Raw genomic sequence first — 22,582 nt, 5'->3', positions numbered from 1 at the left:
CATCTGGTTGTGTTTAGCAGGGTGTGGGCTAGCTAGCGCCATGTGGCTAAGTGTAGGGTGTTACTGTTCCAGGCAGACTTGGACTTTTTACGTCCATGGACTTTGAAAGAAGCCCCAACCAAGCCACAGATTAGAGGACCAGCATGCTCACATACCAGCTCTGGGCCTGCGAGTGTGTAGCCTACACTGTATGTGAGCATGCAAATGTGTGTTTGTATGCACGTATTTGTAAGCTTGTGATTTAGTGTGTGTCACAGTGGAGATTTGATGGGTATTTGTATACAGCATGTGTGTCCGTGGTTTGCACTTGGTAGTACTCCCAATCTCTTCACTGTCATTCATACTGTGCAGAGAGGTACAAACTAAATATTATATCATGTTAAACAAATATACAGCGTATAATGCAGAGGAGGAAAAAAGGAGGGGGAGGAGGGGACAGAATGAAACTGAGACGGATGGAAGGATAAAAGATCCAGAGAAAAGGGGACATGTCGTAAGAGCGAGGGAAATGAAGAGTGGTAGCTAGAGAGAGAGAGTGAAAGGGATGAACGGGGGAAAGAGAGATGGGGTTACATGTGAAAGTGAGAGGGAAAAGGTCAGAGAGGACACAGAGAGAGATGGCACCAAAGGGAGCTGCGTGTTAGATAGCAACCAGGTGTGTTAGACAGACGGAAGCCTTTAACCTGGCAGGTGGTGTTTGGCCTAATGGTGCCATCACTAGCATCTGATTCACTGTCTGTGTTTCTGTGTGTGTGTGTGTGTGTGTGTGTGTGTGTGTGTGTGTGTGTTCACTTGTACTGCTACCATATATAGCTTCATGCAAAAACACATGTTTTTACTTTGTACAAAAGAATACTTATTTAGACTATTTATTACCAAGATCAAAAGAAAAGACAATATTATTCAGAAAATTTATACCTGTTATCTTTCAAATTTCAGATTTGGTTTGTACAGTATGTGAGGCACTCCTTGGCCCTGAAGGGTTCTACATACAGCTGCAAACTCCTGTCCTGATCTCACTTCTTACAAAACTTAAGGTCCTCGAACACCAGGCAGATTGGGACAGAATTCTTTCTCTGCTTCTATTTGATTTCCTCAGTCCTTTGATGTTAAGAAATAATTCATAATGCATTTGTAGTGGCCATTTGTCCGATGAATCAAAAGCAAACATAAATCAAAGGCCCATTGACGCACCATGGGTTTGTGGTTTATGCAGGGAAAAGAAGGCATTGTCCATACGTATGAACAAAGGAACTCCTATCGCTGCCTCTCCTGCTCTAAAATACCATAGGTCCACCCCGGTGATTATCAAAAGAACAAGCTATCTTAATACATCAACAAATCTAACCTAAAAATGCAAATAATTAAACAATACTACTTATGAATCAAATAACTAAATACTAAAATCAAATAGATAGCTCCTACAACATTACAACTGTGCCTGACCTCTTGTTTTAAATGTGTATATGGCTGTGGCAGCATCACTTCAGAGAAGGGCTGAAATAACTAGACAATTGACTAAACTATTTTGATAATTTTTCATGAAAAAAAGCTTACAGCTACAGGTACAGGATCAGTACTCGGTATCAGCCAATACACAGAGCCCAGGTATCGGTATCTGTACCGGGCCTGAATAAGTCGGATTGGTGAATCCCAACTCTTAACTCAGGTCTTGAATCTTCAACACACACACACACACACACACACACATGCACATTCATGCACTGGCACACAGTATTTATGAGCAGCCAAATACTTATTGGCCAGTGTTTTCCAGCCCATTTCATTTGAAGGCAGATCAGTGGTCATAGAGCTTAATCTGATTTGAAGATTATTGGCTGGTTTATGGGTACTCTCATTTCTAGATGACCAAGCAGGACTCGCTTATTTATTCATTTAAGTAGAGCTCTGAACATCTCCCCGCTGGACTGTTAAGTAATTCATCTCCTCCCGGGGAGGCAGACTGAGCGGGAGCAATCCACGAGTATGACATCAAGCACTCTCAATTGTATCCTATCAGATTTAGGAAACGGGCCCTAAACTTGGATCAAAGGACAAGTCTGTATCGCCATCAGCTGATAGCAAGCGGCAGCCTGCTGTATTCTTTTCAGTGAATAGTCTGGCAGCTCATCGGGAGTTCTGATACAGAGAAAACACTGTAATGCAATCCATATAAGAACAATTTGGTCATTTTCAAGTGAAAAGCCATGCATTTGATGACTACATTTCAATATGTAGTTGAGATCCGATACACTGAAGTCTACATATGGCATGGACAACATTTTAGAAACACCTCTCAGAGCAAGGCAGAACAATTTAACAGCACCACAAACTACAGCCACCAAAAGGACGACCTTTATACCGCTATAAGGCGAGACTAATTGCGGGCTGTTGTATTTGATCGCATTTAAAACACGGTTATACTCTCAAAGGGACCCATACCCGTACAGCTGCAGACACCACAGTCGCATAGTAGTTCAGTTTATGCTGCCCACTACATGCTCAGTAGATCCCAACGCTGCCACTCGTATAGCGTAGTGGTCACGACACGTTGGCGGTAAGCGGATGTCCGCACAGAGCCTGACGACACAACCGCTGATGACGAAATTTGCATCAGGCAGATCCTAGCGGACCTTTGCGTACTCACGAACGTGGAAATTTATACTGTGGTTTTAGTTTTAGCTAGTTGTACCCAATACTGATTGTTTTCAACCAAATGTAGGCCGGTTTGTTTTCCTTTCCCGTCCACATCACTAAACCCATGCTTACTTAGATTGGACACTGGTGGCACAGTCTGTGCTGCAGTATTCCTACAACTAAGCAACAGATTTGATTCACTCCCACCTCCCGCCACCCATCCTCTAATTCCCTGCTTTCAGGGTCACCTCTGATGATGTCATGAGGGACAAGGACATCTGCTCCCATTGTGGTGCTTGATTGGCTCATTTTATCTTCATGCAAATCACGTCGGCAGGGACCTGGAGTACACTGGCCTAATTATGCCAAACACATTACTCACCGGGAGCGATGGTGCCTCGGAAGGATGAAATGAAAGAGAGAAAAAAACAAGACGGCGGGAAAAAGGAAAGAGGAATTCGGTGTTAGAACGGATGGTTAGCAGTGGAAAGTAAGACGAGGGAAAAAGAGAACCAAATGATAGTGAGGGTAAGGCACAGTATGGAGTTTGGGAGGAAACAAGCAGCTGAAAAAGAGAACCAGATGGATAGAAAATAAAACGGGCATGGGTAAATGGTGCATACTGCTAGCAAGGGAAAGTCAGAGGAGAGAGAGTGGAATAAAAGCTTCCACAGAGAGCCTGTTGATAAATGACATGCATTATGTGATGTGTCGGCGTGTTTATTATGAGTGAGCTTTTAATAGCATCTAAATGCTGGCTAAGGGGCTTGCAGTGTTCTTGGGGCACTGCGATGTGTGTGATAAGTGTTGTTATTGATGGAGAGTCAGACTGACACATAAACAGTCTGACTGCTCCCATATCATCTTTTGTACATTCAGGGCGCCCAGGACAGCAGTATTTGTTTTGTGCCCTGTTGTGCTTACTTTTTTTCATTGTCCTTGCACAGGTGGGGGAACTAACAAAGGGAAAGGCTGAGGATCCTGGGTACTTGTGGATGGGGAGTGGTTCTGGTAGAACAAGTAGAGATCACAAAAGCATGTGGGGCCTGCTGAAGAGACAATGGGTGGGATACAGAGTACAGACGAGCCTTGCTGTGCCTGCAATATTACAGCTCTGCCAGTCTCCCTTTCTGTCCTTCTCTAGAAGATCAAGTTACTTCAAATGTACAGGATATGTTTCAGATTGTTTTTTGGGAAAGTAGTTATAATAGCCATTTATAAAACAGATCAAATTTTGATTGATAAATCCTTAACCATGAGGGATGCTATGGAAACAGGATCCCTTGCTTGAAGAGTTATATTTATATTGGTTACATCTGTTTAGGCAAAAAAGTATTTTCAGCAATTGTCATTTTTATGCCAAACCGTTACACCAGTTATACAATTCATGCATGGACCGAAATGCCTCTTGAATACATCGTGTACTTTATACCAAGTGCAGTTGTCAGTTCAAGCCAACCGGAAAAACGTGATGGCATTTAGCTTACAGGTGGCAACATGATGAAGTTAAATGGCTGTAACTCAGACGTCCTGAGTCTGAGTCACGCGAATGTTGCACAATTCATTCTTGTACAAACGCCTGATATTCCCAGACAGGATTTGGATATTCCCCAAAAGTCATGGCAGCCAACAGAGAATCAACATGATTGTGTATTTTGATGCAGATCAGATCAAGATGCAGCTTAAAATAGAAAAAAACAAATTTAGAGCAGTGTACAGGCTTGGTACGTGCTCTCTGAGTACTTTCTAGTTTTATTTTTTCATGCACCAATGACACCTGTTTTTCTCCTCCTCCTCTTGGCATGTGTCTCATCTTTTGCTCTCTGTCTCTCTGCCTCGCTCCTCCCTGCCAAAGAACCAACCGGCTAATATGATCATTCAGCACTTGCAAAATGGACAAATAGAATTATGGCTGTCAGATATGAAAGAGATATACAATTGCTGCTTTTTCCTGTCTTACTCCCTCTCATTCGTTCACTAATCTTCCTTCTCTATCTAATCCTCCCATGTCAGTCTCGGGCGCACTGCCAAAACTCCGTTGAGCTGACATGTTTCTCAGCTAGTTTTCTACATAAGGTCATTAATTGTAGGTTAGTAAGTGTATGAATCCTCAGTATGCTTAAGCATCAGTGTCAAAATCACTCTACATGTATCTACTTTCATTGTCCCTCCATTTTTAATGTGTGGGAATTATCCTGCAAAAAAACCTAGCTTTTCCCAGAATTTGGATTGTATATTTTACAAAGTTTTTTTCAGTCCTCCAGCACATGGTCCCGTGTGCTTTGAAACATTTCCTGCACATGCAAGATAATGCTAACTGCCAATTTGGAGGAAACAAAAACGAAATGGTTCTCGGGAGATCAGAGAGTTAGGCGGGCTAAATTGTTAAACTAGAAAGTACTCAGAGATTCAGGGATTTCTTGTCAGCCTGTGATTGCTTAATCACCAACCCGTATTACATCAGATTATTCAATCAGCTGGTGTTAGTTGCAACTTTAGTAGACAGTGGCAAATGTGGCCAGACCCGCTAAGCCCTCTGTATGAGAACCCTGAATCTGGATTATCCTGGAATGAGTAGCACAAGCCTCGGCCAGTTAATACCTTTGTGTGAGAAAGTAACTCGGGATCAGTCCAAGCCCTCAGCAAGAGTGATTGGCAGCTGGAGGAACATCAATGCTACCTCTGTGTTACTCCGAATCTCTTGTCAATAACACGACTTGACACGGGAGACAGAGCGAGGGGGGGAGGACTGAAGATGGAGAGACACCAGAGAGACAGAGGGCACGTGGAGGTAGAAGCGACTTATCTGCTTTAAAGCACCGTATTGATTGACATAAGACCAAGAGAGGGTAAAAGACGGTGGAGTACTAGAGTATCTCCAAGGTCTGTGAGGGTTTGTGTGTACACTTAAATATGTGTGTTTAATGAGGTAAAGAGGCAGTGGGATAAGTGGACGTAGGAATCGAGTTGAAATAAGCCTCTGACATGTCAAGGTGGCCTGGATGTGAAGCTCAAAGTGATTACAAATGAAATCATTAACTCTCCTCTCACCGCAGGAAGAAAGTCATTAAGACACACATGCTTGACTTGGCTTATTCTAAGTGTGTGAGAGAAGAGAAAGAGGGAAAGGCAGAATGTGATAGAGGGAGAGGGTGGCGAGACAGATTTGTCCTAATCTACCGTCACATTAAAGAAAGAAACTGCTGGTAATTATGAGAGTATGCAGTCAATGTGGTTGGTCTCTGTTAAGCAGCTGAGCAAAAAGCCTGAAGTATTTTCACGATATTAAAAGGATATTCTCCAATATTTACATATGACACAATATTGCCAATCAGGTGCAAAGAAAACACTCAAACTGATGTGCAAAACAATGATTTTTTTGTTCCACTCTAATGCATTACATCAGACCAAACTCAGGAGCGCATTTTGCTCGTTTTTGAACACAGCTTTCTTTAACGATTCTAGATTATAGTGTCACAATAAACTTGTGACAGGACAATAGTGAATTATAGCCCAGTTCTACTCTGTTGACTATTGGAATCAGTTTGATGGACACAGAGGATGTCCTATCTATCCTCACAACTAGCAGACATCCCTTATATTAAGGTTTAGTTATGACTTTAAATGTATACATTGAGGAGCGATTAAGTGTGCTTGTGACTACTACACTGAAAGGTAGTGCAAACACACCAATACAAGCAATAAGGCTTCCTCTCCCACATGGCTCCTCCCCTGGAGAGCAGACGCTGGGGGAGCGAAGGTGGAGGTTAGGCTTCATGGGTTCATAGAAGATTGCTGGAGAGATTAAAAGGAAGGAGGGGTGAGGGAAGGGATGAGCTTGTAGCTCCCCGTATAGACACAAGCAGATGAAGAATGAGAAAGGTCATCCCCACGCACAAAAGCTCATGCACACACACGTGGACAAGGGGGCTTTGTGTCATAGTAATGACAATCATTAATCACCTGAGCTGAAGGGCAGAGGAGAACTGGACAGCATGATACCATTTACCAAGATCTGACCTCCACGTGTGGTGATCCCAGAGTGCTTAAAAATATGCCCCAACCACGTAAAGATAGTAAACAGAAATGAGGATAAATCATTTAATAAAAATAAAACTATTTCTGCTGAAAGTCATTTTGGTAAACCAGACTTTAGGCATTTTTACAGTCTGGCTGACAGTACACAGCAGGAATGAATTCTAATGGGGATTAAAAGCAAAGCTGCACCAGTCACAGCAGCTCCCCGTCTGTCTGTCTGTCTGACTGCCACTGTGTACCCTGTATAGTATGTGTGTGTGTGTGTGTGTGTGTGTGTGTGTGTGTGTGTGTTTGTGTGAGGGTCTGTGATCCCCGTGCGTCTGTGTGCTGTCACTTTGAAGTTGGTTTCTCTGTGCACATGTGTGTGCAATGCATGTGCTTTTCTGCTGACTCCTGGAAGTATGTTTTTGTGTGTTGGCTTGCACAAATGCGTGTGCTTCATAAATGCAGCTCTCCTGGTACTTTGAGGCTGGCCCAGAGCTGTGACTCCAGATAGTTTGAGTGACAGAAGGTCAGGAAACAGGGGAATGATGTGTCATCCAGCTTGGAAGTATTGCTGCTAAACAAACTCTGGACGTACGGCTGCTTCATGTCAGGAGCATTTATCTCAGCAAGCAACTTAATCTAAGAAACAATTGACGTCACACACAAAGACGTAGGCTATACAACACCATTCATTAAGTTGCCATTTGCTGTGCACTCTGAGGTTTATAGCTATGAGGAGCTTACTGAGGAGGATTTCTCTATCATGTTTAAAACATTTACATCAGCCGTTTCTGCCTTTTACAAAATGGACTTGTTTTGCTTTATTCTTATTTATTTATAAAGAATATATAACACACACTTTGAACCTGGTCCCCCACCATTTGTGTCACATTACAGTAGGAAATAGTTACTTGGTTTGGTTTGTTTATTCCAGTGTTTTAACATATAATTTAGACATTCAGTAACACAATAAAACGGCCACATATCATCAAAATACAATCCTAAACTTGAAAAATGAAATGATGATTTGCCTATATCACACCAGGGAGGAAGAGCAGTCACAGGTTGTCAGCTTAATACAGCAAAAGCCCAAAAAGCGCCAATATTTAATATGAAAGGCCTTTTAATTCGATTCGTAGAGATATTTTTGAACCCCTTAGAGGCAAACATTTATGCCCAGAGCTCATTGTACATTGAGTGCATTAAACTGACACATCACCATGACTCTGGTTTAGAAATAATGTACACTGATGTTGTTCTGGGCATGAACCCAACTGAGGGAAACGTCAAAGGGCAGTTGTGATTGTAGGAGAAAGGAACTTGAACCGATGTGTCAGGGGGTAAAGCTTTTCAAACCAAAACAAAGTTGAATATAACTCATAGATAAACACATTTTTTCAAATCAAAGGCTCAATGAAAGTAGACCTTTTAGCTCGGAGTCTATGAAAATGCCAGAAGAAAGCAGCAAATAACAGCAGCGGTGAAGCAGGCCGGCTGGTGTTTATTCATGAGTGGGGAAGCGGAACAGAGATATCCAACAAGGCCACTGCTTAGATAATGCCACGCAGATGGGTCAGGATGAGCTTAGCATATTAAAATGTTATGTAACTTAAGTGCTGTGAATGTCTTCAGGCCCTGCGCATGTGGGTGTTGGAGTTTCTGCTCCTGTATAACTCGGCTTGGTTTTTCCATATGTTGTCGTCAGGGAAACTGTTAGAAGACGGGGTGTGTTTGTATTTATTTAAATATGCTGGATTGTGTGTGTGTGTGTGTGTGGGGGGGGGGGGGGGGGGATGCTTGTGTGTGTTATGATGTCTTTAAAAAACGCTTCGTTAGGGGAATATGCTCCAGGCGAGGTGTCCCCTGTGGAGGCCACAACCTCACTCCTTTCCACGTCTCCTCCCTATCAGGGGTGGTGGCACGCAGAGATAAGACACCTACAAAGTAAACACTGCCGCACACTCCAGCTTCCCATCTCCCCGCAGCACAAACGCACACGTATACACACACAGACAGACAAACACACACACACGCATGCACCTGGTTTGAACCCATTGTGTACGTGGAGATGCAGAGCAAATGTTGGCTCTGAATGGATGGATGGTTCGGGGACAGTGTTGTTGTTGCTGCCACACACTTGGCAGAACACGGGCCTCATTTATAAACATTGTTTACACACAAGACGGATGGAAACATGTTTATGCCACTGGCCACAGAATAGCTGGGATTCGTGAAAACAAACTCGATGTGTGAGTGTATGCACCTTGACGGAAACTCAACCACTGGTGAATCACCAGTTTTAACTGCAATCTAATGCAATCAAATAAAGTTTCTTAACCTTAAAATGTTCAATTTCTGCACTGTAGACACTGTTTTCTTTTTTTTGAGGCTGTAGATATTAGTGGAGTTGTATCCTATTGCATTAGATGTGTGTAATATCCTGTCTCCCTCATGAATGTAAATGATCGGGACAAAACATTAGTATAAGGTTTGGATTTGCAGTTTACGTTCCTGTTTCCATTTACTCTTTTGGTTCTTGTCTCAGTCTGACTTCAACTTTCTTCATCTTTTTTTTTTTTTCCCCAAAGCTGACAGTCTGCCTTCCTGCTTGTCTGTCTGTCTGCCTGCCTAGCTCTGTCTGAACCCTATATCTCTGAATCCTCACTCGGAGCAGTATATACTGCACCATGAAGCGCTGTCAATTCTCTGACATCCCCTAGAGGTACACTCACACATACTTCAGCTTTAGGTTCACTGACAGTACGAGGCAAGTGTTGATATGCAGCACAAGGCGTTAAGAATAAGAGGGAAATTGTGTAAAAAAACAATCGTTTTCTGGGAATATTCCCGACAGCTTTATAGCCCTGAAAGGCCGACACATCTTCGTTAATAACTCTATATTGAACAGCACACACTACATGTACAGTGGGTCAGAATGAAAATGGAAAGAGGAATAAATATGGCGCAGAACAAAAATAACATTGCCCAGTGTGTGGTTGCCGAAAGTGTAAACATGAGTTTTAAACCATAAACTGTGTATATTTGTTTTTAGGTTACTTCCTGGAGATGCTGAACCGCTCTGCGAATAGTCTACAGGAGACTTTCACTGCAAATTGGGGCTTAGTATACTTCCAGAATTCCCAGGTCTTCTCTGACCTGTACACGGATTTGAGGCAGTACTACCGAGGCTCCCATGTCAACCTGGAGGAGGTGCTGAACGAATTCTGGGCCAAGCTGCTGGAGAAGCTCTTCTTCCAGGCAAACAAGCAGTATTACATAGGTACAAACCAGCTTTTCTGTAGAACACCAACTAACAACCAAGCACTGCTTCATAACACAGGTTTATTGCCTGAGACCAGTACAAATATAAGGTATATAAGATAAAGAGCAGAACGTTTGGCATGGCTCTGACTGTTAATGATAATATCCTATTTCTTGACCTCGTAAAGATTTTTGAGATGACTTTATATTCCATTTAAGCACAATCTTTAGATGTCTTCTCTACTTCGATGACGATGTTAATGGATGTGTATGCTGCTTGCAGGTGAGGAGTACCTGGAGTGTGTGTCCAAGCAGATAGAGACACTACGGCCCTTCGGAGAAACACCCCGTGTGATGAAGACGATGGTCACGCGCACATTTGTGGCAGCACGCTCCTTTGTTCAGGGACTGGCGGTCAGTGGGGACGTGGTGCGCAAAGTGTCCCAGGTAAAACCCAAGGCTTACTCTCCCATTTTCTCCCCTTTTCATTTTGAATGGTATCCCCTCCGTCCAGTGACCGCAGTTAGTTTTCCTTCCCTTAACCCAGAAGAACCCAAGCCCACTTTTCCTTAAAGGAAAATTATAGGGGATATAAAACAGACTAAATGGACCACATGGAACATATTTCTGAAAATATTTTTTAAATGCTACCCCCTAGTGCTAAAGATCTGAAATGTTACATATATGTCACACTGGGCGTTTACGTATAGATGTTTTCCTCATTTAAAATCAACCAACTTGGATTTTTTTTTTGCTTGGTAACAAAGCCTTTTTATTTGCATAAACACAACACATATCAAAATTATAACTTTTATGGTTAGATTTAACCAAAAAGATTTGTTTTACAAGACAAAAAATGTCTTCTCCTTGGATGACACTGTATCGTTTATTCTAGACCACACTGCAAAAGAAACATTTCAATTAATTTGAAATAGGACCAAAATAGGATAGTTAAATGTAGTTTGTTTGTGTGTTTTATTTACTGACTAATAATTTCATCAATTTGACATTTATTTTTATTAAATGTCTTTTGAATTCAACAAAAGAACATATTTTAATTACAAATAACTGAATCAGTTAAATCAATTGATCAGCTAATTAATATTTTTCTTATTGTGACATATCTGTCACAACAATATTTTCTTAACTTTTACAGTTTGATACATTTGTTTGTGAAATATGGTTAGAACAGTTTAGATGTAATGTAGGACATGTTATGAAAGCATCAGAATTGTTAAATGTGTTGAAACTTACCTTAAGCAACAAAAATAAGCTTTTTGAAATTAGCTAGTTCTGCCAAATTTGCTGACCAGCCAGGCAGCCATTTTGGAAGTGATGTCATTGGTACACCAATTAACTCACTGTCACATGACTTCACCAGGATGTTCCATATGTGTCACTTAGGGACTGGACTTCAAGGGTTAAAATCATGGATACAATTGTATAAGAAACTTTACAGGATATTTAAAATGTCTGTGACACCGTGGGTCCTTATGGGTTAAAATTATAGACCAAATTCTTTTTTTTTTGATAAAAGTGTCTAATTGCCTCGCAAACTTTTTTCCTGGTGTCTAATCTGCCGGAAAGTTAATGTTCTCTGCTCCCACCACTTGTTCATTGGTATTCAACATTGGTGTTGAGGGGTCTGTATTCATCTCTTGTTGGTGAACACCATTGCCCCTTCTTTATGTGAACACCCAAACACACGCACACACACATACACACAGGCAGGTTTTTACCAGTCCGTGCAGATAGTATAAAGCAGTGGCAGATCAATGTTGGTGGAAACGAGAGGCTCCATAAAGTATGGCCCCCGGCTCAGACAATCAGCCCCTGCAACAACAGTTAATGTCAGCTCCACGCTGAAAAATGTCTCCCTGGGCCGTGGGGAGGGTTAAATACCTCCCAAGAGAAACGGTCCCCTCTGTGTATAAGACAAGACTGAGGTTAAGATCAGAGCAAGACTGAGAAATAATGTCAGCTCCTGAAAGGGAGGTGGCCAATACTGATGCACCGCTGAAAAATATCTCCCGTCAGACACTTGGCAAGCAGGATGCTGAGAGCAGTGGCCCCATGAGAAATATACTCATTCTTTAAGAAAACAATGCTGCTTCAGAGATGAATATTACAGTATTATCTGAAGACAATATCACAAGGTCAGACTGTGTGTGAGCATGAAGAGACAAAGATCAGGAGAATATAAATAAATAAATAATGACATTATCGGTTGTGGTGCTACTACATGACTACAAAGCCACACGCATGTCGAAGAAAGACTGTATATGATCCTTCTCCCTTTCACGCTTATATGTGTTCAGACTAGCACTGTGGGTGGCACAGACTGTACTGTTTGCTTGCATCAGAGTGAGACAGCCTGGCCTATGGCATATCTCTCTCTCTCTCTCTCTCGCTCTCTCTTTCTGTCTATCTCTGGCCCAGAAAATAGGTACAAGGTCTCACACCTACACAAAGGGACCAGAGGATGTGTCAATTAAGTGGCTGCTGGCAGCAGTAGCCCATCCGCAGCCACAGGGGAGTAAAGTCAGGAATAACCATGAGCACAACTAGTCTGGCGTAGCAGGAATTCGCTGGTGAATAATTAGACTCAGAGAGTGACAGTGACAACTAAAACTGCCTGACCCGGAGCTAAGGGATGCCGCTAGTCTAACGGAGCTACACACAGTTACTACTTAACTTTGACTCGAGCCAGCAGACAGGGAAGTAAGGATCGCAATTAGCATGGGCAGCATGCTGTGTTGGAATTGCTGCTCATGATTTGTGTACCCTTGGACCAGCCAGAATAGCTTATGATCTCTGCAACTGATAAGCAGCTCTCTTGGACAAACACTCATGCTCACACTGAAGTAGATGTGCATGCAAGGGCATAATGTTACGGAAACACACACACACACACACACACACACACACACACACACACACACATACCTCATCATGCCCTCATTTCCCTCCAACGGTGATGAACATTTCCCCTGTGTGGCTACTTCTCGATACACATTTCCTGACTGATGCCATTTTGTTGGTGCTGAAGGACAGTGAGCGATGTGTTCAATTTAACAAGGCTGGCTCGGGGATACGTGTTCATAATTAGCACAGCTTTTACAAAATTACAAAATGTCATCCCTGCGCTAATACCAGGGCACCGGAGCGCTGCCACTCAGAATAAGGTCATGGGCTGGGCACACACTCATCGAAAGCCTTAAGAGGGAAGGCAAGAGCACACTGTATCAAGAGAGTAGTCGCTATGGACACACTTGGAAAATCTCTGTTAATGGGAATTTCCAAGTAAGGACCATTGAACTGTGCAATGAGACAGAATGGCTAATTGTTCTTTGAGTCAAGTCAAGGCCTGTTGGTGCAATTTGACTCAAACAAGTTCAGACTCCAACCAACTGCTCAGTTTCAAATTCATAATTTGTGTGTCAGTCTGTGTTGCTTGTCTTCCCCCAGCACATAATCAGCACCGCGCTGTACTTATTCAGATTGGAACAGCACTGTGCTGTGATGCGAACAAATGAGACAGTGAGAAGTAGTGAGAGAGGAAAAAAAGACTGTGACAAACTCCAGCGTCCTCTCTTGTCCCTATTCTTCTGCTCGTACCTAGTAAATTGTGCTGAAACATTTCTGTTGATATTTGCCAGAGCTGTGCCCTGCACTGTCCTCTGTCTCCTTTCACTGTGAATAGCTTGGTACACTAATTTGGAGCTTAGCTTTCCCCTCCTTTCCGCTGTAATTCTACCTTCGATTGATTGGGCCCTAACGAGACAACCGCTCCTATTTTTAGCTATGTATCTATCGCCACTTAAAGGGACCAGCGACTGAGGATGTTTACCACACACTGCTCAGGGAGTGTGAAGCTGGATAGAATAAAATTACTTTTGCTATTAATTGCTTCCCTTGTCTCCCGAGGAAGCGTCTGTGTTTGGTACAAACTCAGCAGAAACACAACATGATTCCCTGCCATGTTTTAGTTGTTTTAGCGATGGAAAGATGCGCGGAACAACGGAATCATTTGATGGATGACTGTAAGATGCAGTCTTTCTTTCTGGTTCGGTATTAATTCTTCCCTTGCTTCGCTCCGAGCAGCACCAGTTGCTGTGTCCTTAACTTTTTCCAGACTTTTTTTATTCCCTTAGGTAGGGGAGTGGAGGAAGTAGGCCACGTGCCACATTGGCTCACTCTGGAGGCAAGGAGTCTGGATTGTCTTGCTTTGTAACACAAGGGGGAGAGGTCGCTCATATATCCCTAGTAATTATAAAGGAAAGACAAGCAGAGAGAGGGAGGGAGAGAGAGAGAGACAGAAGAGCCTGGCGCATGATAGCCACGAGCAGTATAGAACATACTGACAGGTGCGGCGAGCATGTTGTGAAAGCGAGGGTAGGGTTAAGAAAGGGTGTGGGTGTTTAAAATGTAACGCAGTCGTGGCAATGAGCTGAACTTGCAACCATCAAAGAGAATATTTCAAACATAAAACTTTCTTTTGATATCGCTGGATGAGAGGATTTAAATCACGCCAGAGAGAGTGTGTGTGTGAGTGTGTGTGTGTACTGTGTATATATGTGTGTGCATGTGCCTCTATACGTGTTGAAGCAGTTATTTGATCAATTGCTCAGTTGATCGTCTAAAAATGTATCTGTAACAGCCTCGATTAACCAATTTATCAATTTATCAAGCAACATATCTACACTGCGTGTTTTGGCAATTTTGCTTGATAGATTCATCCAGTTCCTTAAAAATTTGGATTTGCTCCTTTTTTCCTATTTTATATCTCATGTCAATTGGTTTAATAATTTCAGGACGGCCCCTTGTGCTCTGGCTAATTGAGATGGGCATTTTAATAATTTGTCTTTCTCAGTTTATCGATTAAGAGATAATGAAAATAATCCTTAGTTGCAGCCTTGGGGCATGTGAGTCTTATTGCTGTTTCTAATTTGATGGTCCCTCCTTCGCAGTGCCGGGTGCACCGCAGCTCCAAGAATACAGAGGAAGTTGTCAACAGCAACCTCCAATTAGCACCATGGAAGTGTTACATTCTGTTTCGTGTCTGTTGTGCCCGACCCGGGACTCCCGACATTAATACTGTATGGATGATGTAACAGAAACAAGATTAATGACAGTCTGTCTTTAATAAGTATTTCATTAACACCATCCTAGGTTTTTTTATTTACTCCCCTGCCAACGCCCTCGGTGAATCTCGTAGCTTTTTTTAAACATCCCCCCATCTCTCTGGTTTTCAGTCTTTTGCTTCACTCATCCCTGCACACTCCCTACCCCTCACTCGTCTCCCTCACCAAAGAAGCATTCGTCTGACTCAACTCTGGCTAATGAGTGGTGGGGTAAGGATGGGAGGAGGGGAGAAAAGGAGGGCAGGACTGAGGATCTGACTCATGATTTGAGATTAAGCCTGGGAATGTGGTTATTGCTTTTCTGTCTCACTTATTTCACTTTATACTGTCCTCCTTGTGCAACTGGCAATAATTACCTACTTCTATTGATCTCTTTTATACATCAGAGATCCATTTACTAATTTTGGCTCATTATATATTTTTTCTAATGTGGTTTTAGATTTAATTTGATTTTGAAACAGAGTCAAAATAAATTGCTTTTGCCTTATGTGGCTCAAATAGGATTACATTCAATTGTAATGATCCTTGTGGGGGGATTGGGTTTATACAGCCATAAATAGTCATTCAATACAGCCAAGAAAAATAGACTAAAAACAGAACACAATGAAAGGTGTTTGAAACTTTAAAATATTACATTTTCAACACAAGAACTGATGAAATAATGTATTTAAAGCGTGAGAAAGTGCGGATCACAAAGTGGTCTGAGAGTGATCACTTTTATGTCCATTTATGCCGAGCAGACCATCTTCACTGAACTACTGACAGGTCTGCAGGGTGTTCAAAGTATCTATCATTTGTTCTCCCACCTGATCCCCATTGTTGTCCGAATCCCACTGTGTATTTGTTAAAAGCTGGTTGTAACTGTAACTTTCCTGTTGGAAGAACTGTTTCCAGGAAAAGCATCAAGATGGCCCAGATGTCAGCTTAGAGGAGCTTTGTATGCGTAGCTGGGGTCAATCCACCTTTCCCTCCCTCTCTCTCTCTCTCTCTCTCTCTCTCGTTCTCTCTCTCTCTCTCTCACGCAGACACACACACTTCCTGAGGTTTTGTATGCATAGCTGTACTCTCTTGTGAACAGAGCTTACTGGTATTAACCCAGTTTTACTTTTCACGCACCAGGGCCCTTTGCTGGGAGAACAGCCTTGTGGGATACAGAGTGAAATGGAAGAAGCGGGAAGGATGGTGTCAGGCACTGAGAATACTTGTATGAATGTCAGGGCCTTTTCATCGCATGTGAAACAGAAAGAAAACTGGTGGTTTCCAAGGAAACTGCTGAATGAAAGTCTGAGAAACTGAGAAAAAGGTCAAAAAAGGGAGGTGACCTCCCACAGTTCTGCGACTGTTATTGTCTGGCTATAGAAATATTATGTATACAAGGCTTTTGTGCATCATATATTTAATTATCCTGTACAGTAGCAGCAGGGCTCTTAACTGTGAAAGTGGTCAAATGTACAGTTTGATCAACAGCTGCTGTCGTTTTTTTTTAACTTTTAGACTATTAGATCATGTATGCTTAATAAAAGGTACATTTTTCATCCAGGTGCTGTATGTGTATTTTTATCTGTGCCCTACCCCAGGTTCAGCTGAGTCAGGAGTGCATGCGGGCCATGATGAGGATGACTTACTGTCCCCACTGCCGTGGCATGGCCTCTGCCAGACCTTGTGCCAACTACTGCAGCAACGTCATGAAAGGCTGTCTGGCCAACCAGGCCGACCTCAACACCGAGTGGAGGCATCTGGCAGGTGGGGGCCGCGCACACACATTGACACATGCATCCAATTCAGCCATATGTTTGCACTCAGGTTCGCCCGACACATGATGTTACTTTGTGCAATGAATACAGCGGAATCGTTCTGCCAGCGTACAGCATGTTAAACATGTCACACTTTCTGTACGCTAACTGTACTTTCCCGTCTTTGTAGAAACACTGATGCAGGTGGCTGCAAGCTTTCATGGCACATTTGGCGTCGATAGCATGTTCCTGTCCCTCCCCGGTCGCATATCAGAAGGCATGGCTACCATGATGGAGAATATAGAGACCATCAACAGCAAGGTCAGAGCACACATTGGAACACACATACAGCTGTTTACTGTTTATTCAATGAAGAGTTGGAACATACAGTGTTACAGCTACAGTGGCAACTTCATGGCATGTACTGACACTTCTCATCTCTAGTTAGATGTAAATATTGGTAGATCTTCCTTGCTTGAGGGAAGTAAATCAAAGTCAAATTTGCAAACATATCCATAAAATGGTTGGCACTATATTTTAAAAGACCCTGAAGGCTTCTTGCCTATTTCTAGGAGCCAGGTGGTCCGACAAAAACACACACACACACACACACAATTTCAGCCAAAGTTAGAACAGTTTTATTTTTTGCACAAGAGAGATTTCTGTATTTTGTGTTTGTGTCTGTGCTTTACTCAGTGGTTTGAAGTAAGTCGGACTCTTTGGGTGGAAAAAAAATGTGATGTGACGCACTTCCACGCACCAATCAGAATCTAGCAATATTGGAATCAAAAAGAGATGACAGTTGTGTCATTGTTTACTTATGAAGCCACACGGCTGTCAATCAAATCTGTTCAAAGCACACCCAAATCAGCTGACTGTTGCTTATCTAGTCATGACTATTTAATGTTAAAGAGAAAGCCTTTTCGCTCGGCTAAGCAATAGATGTAGTAGTGAGGAAGTAACAAATCTTTGATACCATCGATCCATCCGTTCAGAGACTGGGTCCACTCTCACTATGCTACCCTATATCTGCTGCATTCATTTGATGGTGTAATTAACACCTATCATACCACTACATTCATTTGTTGTTGCAATGCTTCATATACTAGGTTGAGAACAAAAGGATGTGAGTCACGACCGATCCTGCAGGCCAAGCGTTTACATCACTGTTTAATGGCGTTCGAGCAACAGTTTTTATATGGCACTGGCAGCAATAAAAGTCTGACTGGGTTGTTTGGTGAAAGTGGGAAACAGTGTAGATGGTGAGAAGAAAGACAAAGCTTCCTCTGTGCTGGTTTGCTGTGAAAGAGCCTGTCAGGCTTGAGGTGAGCCATAGCCTGGCGGACTGCCTCTGACCTGGTTCAATATGGTAATCACACACAGCTTCAGCCTCTGATCTTCATCTCTCGGGGAAAGTGCTGTGTTGATCCAGTGGAAGTCAATTCATGTCTACAGTCTGGTATTATGGTAGACACTGCGTAGGACAGATTATCTCCTATTTACATAAGCTGATGACATCAAAAGCCATATGTAGTGTTACTGTATGTACTTTCCCCGTAAAACGTACCAAATACAGAAACTGCGCTGTGCATGAGTAAATGTGTTTGAGGTCCGTTTGCTACCTACTCCGTTTTAACAGAGTCAGTGCCGTGTTTTGATGTCCATTTTTCAATCTGCTGTGAACACCACACCAAGGAGTTATGCTGACGAACATGACGGGAATCTTAAAACAGGATTAATTTTTAGTTATGTGTGAAGGTTCAAAGGCTCGAGGCTCCTCTAAACAGGCCAGATTGGATGACAGATTGACTGGAGTCTTTCTGTATTCCCTGGGCTCCATTTATAAATTGTAAGCCCCCAGAGGGACAAGTAGTGCTTCCTGAGCTGTGAATCATTCTGCTGCAGCGATGCTGTGATTGACTCTTGGGGTCATGCAAATAACCAGTACGCTGGTGGCTGTTGGCTGTTGGCTTTCAAAGGTATAGAGACTTGTATTCTCAAAGGCACTCGTGTATATATAACAAACACATTGTTGTGCTGATGCACTAAGAGAATGGGTTCATAGATTTCTATTCAGTGCTGGTTTCAGCATCATTACATTTTAGTCTTGTTAACACCAACACCAATAAGAACTGCACACGGAAGGAAAATAAACTTTATAGAGCGAGTCTGAACTCTGAAGCCTTTCATTTCAAGTTACTCTGTGAAGATGAATTAGATGATAAAGCACAGAGATCTGATTTGGGACTTGCAGTGTTTTGAAAGCTGAGTAAAGTATAAACATTTTTTGTCAAAACTGAACTTAATTTCCTCATACGACCCTTTTGTTAACTCGTCCCCCACTCGCGTATCCTCTCTCCACATTTTGTTCATCAATCGTCTTTCCTTCGCTTCCTCTTGCCCCAGTTGTTCCAGGCGTGTGGCAACATCAGAGAGGGAGGAGCCAGCAGCACGGGAGTCGATGACATGAAGAGAGGGAAGGTTACGGCGGAGGACAGGCTGGAAACCAGCTCGAACACAATGTTCAAACTGGTGAGTATTTACCTGTCTGCATCCTTGTTGTTGCTCTCTGATGCCTTAATCTGGCCCATTCATAGTGACGGTTTATGACGCAAGAGCCATTGTTCATCATGGCCAATTAAACCTTTTTTTCTGTTCATTTCACCTTTACAAAGACAACTATGGGGTGATTAGATGAGAATGAATGCTTGGATGGATGGATGAGTCATATGACTGAGCACTGCAGTTATTTTATTGAGGAACCACCATGCTGTGATTTTGAACAAAGTGTAAAAGCTCACGAATTTGCTCTGCCCAAGGTGTCTGATGTAACCGCGAGACTGAGGGACATGCAGCCGTACTGGGTTTCTCTCCCAAGCATTCTCTGCAGTGACAGAGTTGCCACTGGAACAGGGGCCGAGGATAAGTGTTGGAACGGCATGAATCGTGCTAGGTAAGGCACAACAACCCATGAAGAAATGTATTTCAATATAAGATATAAAAGTAAAAGAATTGACAAGATATCTTTCAAAATGGTGACGTTTAATGCACAGTATAATGGGTACTGTGAGGTGCTGTTGAACTGCTGAATGAGTAGTACTTTTTTCTTGTGTTAGCGGCTAGCATTTTACAGTATAGGTGCAAAGGTGGCGCTGTCATTCTGGTCCCCTTAAAATGATGTGTCTAAAGCAACTCCACTGAATCATGGGAAATGAAGGAAAATCAATGTGCCTTTATCCTGCCAATGCCACCTCTAGGCCACAGTGTCCACTGTTCAGCGAAGGTTTCACTGTGTCCAATTAACTGTGGTGGGAAGCTGCAAAAATTCCAGACGTTGTGTAATGAAATGTTAATGTGTGCCAGGTACCTTCCTGAGGTGATGGGTGACGGCCTTGCCAGCCAGATCAACAACCCTGAAGTGGAAATCGACATCACCAAACCAGACATGACAATACGCCAACAGATAATGCAGCTGAAGATCATGACTCACCGCCTGAAGAATGCTCTCAACGGCCAGGATGTGGACTTTCAGGACACCAGTGAGTACTTTTACCATCACAGCTCAGAGGTTTCTCAAGAGCATTCACAGGAAACTTCATCCCGGATGACTCTCTGATAATTAGAAGCTTTTTTTTAAACAAGGTGCAGATTGTAGGAAGTAACTCTATTTCTGTTTATGTGAGGAGACAGCACACTTCTATCTTAGCTGGTAGAAACTCCAGCAAAAGGGCAAAAGCAGTATGTTTGGAATAAGATTTCAGTATAAAAATGCATGGCCTAAATCAATGTGCCTTTTTGAATTATTGAGATGATATTTCACACCACATAATGCAAGTAACACAAGGTGATGCTGGCGTTAAAATGCACATCCTTTTTCTGGAGCCAGCACCAGGACAGTGAACCTCATATTTCTTGCTGGTAGTTTAATATTTACGAGTGTGTTGCAGATGTCTTAATATGTTAATTCTATGAATACACAAGCAACCCCATTTGTGACTTGCATGTATGTCGAACCGTTAAATTCATGTCCTAACCTCTGTCTTATAGGCGATGATGTCAGCGGTTCAGGAAGCGGCATGTGCACCGACAATACGTGTTCCCGTGGCCCGCGCCTTGTTGTCCCCGTCACCGACCGACCCACATTCTATCCCAGCCCTCCAGAAAACAAGAAGGTAAAAAGCTCCAGCTGCGGCCAGAACCTCCCCGGCATCACCATTTACCTGCTTCCACTGCTCATTTTGCTGCTCCGGCGATAATTGACGGAGGAATCTACCAACTGGGACTGAGTTTGGGACATGGAGGTCGGGGAAGAGTCTGAAAGGGGAGGGAGGAGATGTTGGGAGGTAGTTACTTTGCCAAAACTAAATAAGTAAAAGGAAACAACAACAAAAAAATCACTTTGATGGACTTCGTGTTGGTTTTGGATTAGAACTAAATGGATTTACGAGTATTCATAAGTGTTTTCTTTTCTTTTATTTCTTGCTATATTATGACACCATTAGAGCTGGTCTTTTCGCATCTTCTAATGTTTTGTTTCTGGTGTTTGGGTTTTCTGAGATTATATCTGTACCTAAAACATGTGTAAGACTATATTGCTAACAGTATGTTGGTGTTGACACCATGGGGAGAGGGAGAATGGGCTTTGCAGCGGCACTAAGATTTGTAATTCCACTCCTTTAAAACAGCACTTATGTTCAGTAGAATCATTTATTTATCAATAACTCACAACAGACCCCAGAGTGGTTTAATCACTCCCCAATCTACACAAACCACAAACTAAAATGAAATACAATATTGATGACTTTTAAAGGGGGATGATCTGGACAGCACGACCCAGCAGACCTCTTAATGCATTAAGCTTCACAATACGATTACACCTACACACACACACACACACACTCTCTCTCTCACAGCGAGGATGCGAGCGTCAGCACTTTTTGCCATTTCATCATGTAAGCTGTAATAAAAGCCGCGATCACATTCACACCGGCATGATCGTCTAATGTGGGAGTAACATGACACCGTCCGCCACTCCATCCATCCACTCGTCCCTATACCCACCCCCCCCCCCCCCCCTTCCTCCCCTGCTGGGGCAGATCTCACTCTCTCTCCAGACCCTGCTGGCTGTGTAGGATCAACTCGAGAGTCTGGTGTAAGCAAAATGCATGCTGGGCCGGGCCAGGTCTCAGATGACAGCAGCTTCCCACTATAGAGCACTGTATGCGGAATGGGGGGGGTGTCGGTTTAAGATCGCGTTCACAGCAAAGGATTGACAGTTCGTGACTTTAGAAGCGTGTAGCGGAACAGAAATGCACACAGAAGCACAAAGCAGAAGCACCACTGTCATGTAGCGCCGGGTTTTTTCTTTTTTCTTCTCTTTCTCATGTGCACAGCAGAGCAAAAACATAATGTGTTTTTTATGCTCTCTTCAAAGCCCCAGTGCTCCTGTGATTAGCATCATAATTGCAACTTGCAATATAATGTGTTTTTGTCTAATCGCAGCAATGACCCATATCCCGGTAAAAGCCACACCATGCACGTCTTTGTATCGTCCTACTATTTGAACGGCAGACACCGCAGTGTACATATTTCTGTTTCCTCTTTGCTGTTTTCTAGAAAGAAAATAGCCAATTAAGTATGAACATTTTATAAGAGCCGGATCATTGTATGCGATAACACTTGTTTCATTCATCATCCGTCATAGCGTATCCATATTTGCCTTCCATTTTTCTGCAACTTTTCTCTATCAGTGCCTCTGAATTCCCAACCCCTAGTACCTCTACC

At 42.8% G+C, this 22,582-nt stretch overlaps 1 protein-coding gene across 1 annotated transcript in view; it reads left to right on the top strand.

The window, feature by feature from the left end:
• The window catches only part of LOC142956870 (glypican-1-like), a 57,871-nt gene extending 36,817 nt beyond the window's left edge, over window positions 1-21,054 (top strand). Inside the window, exons 3-10 of the mRNA XM_076098635.1 lie at window positions 9,713-9,940; window positions 10,205-10,368; window positions 16,643-16,808; window positions 16,989-17,119; window positions 19,205-19,330; window positions 19,618-19,751; window positions 20,162-20,337; window positions 20,846-21,054. Coding sequence (XP_075954750.1) covers window positions 9,713-9,940; window positions 10,205-10,368; window positions 16,643-16,808; window positions 16,989-17,119; window positions 19,205-19,330; window positions 19,618-19,751; window positions 20,162-20,337; window positions 20,846-21,054 — 1,334 coding nt within the window. The remainder of the gene's footprint in view (window positions 1-9,712; window positions 9,941-10,204; window positions 10,369-16,642; window positions 16,809-16,988; window positions 17,120-19,204; window positions 19,331-19,617; window positions 19,752-20,161; window positions 20,338-20,845) is intronic.
• The last annotated feature ends 1,528 nt before the right edge of the window (window positions 21,055-22,582 follow it).

This window comes from Anarhichas minor, unplaced genomic scaffold (assembly GCF_050575085.1).
Source record: "Anarhichas minor isolate MPS153535 unplaced genomic scaffold, ASM5057508v1 ptg000024l, whole genome shotgun sequence".
Taxonomy (NCBI): Eukaryota; Metazoa; Chordata; class Actinopteri; order Perciformes; family Anarhichadidae; genus Anarhichas; species Anarhichas minor.
Note: the sequence above shows the minus strand (reverse complement) of the source record. Positions and strands in the feature narration are given on the sequence as shown.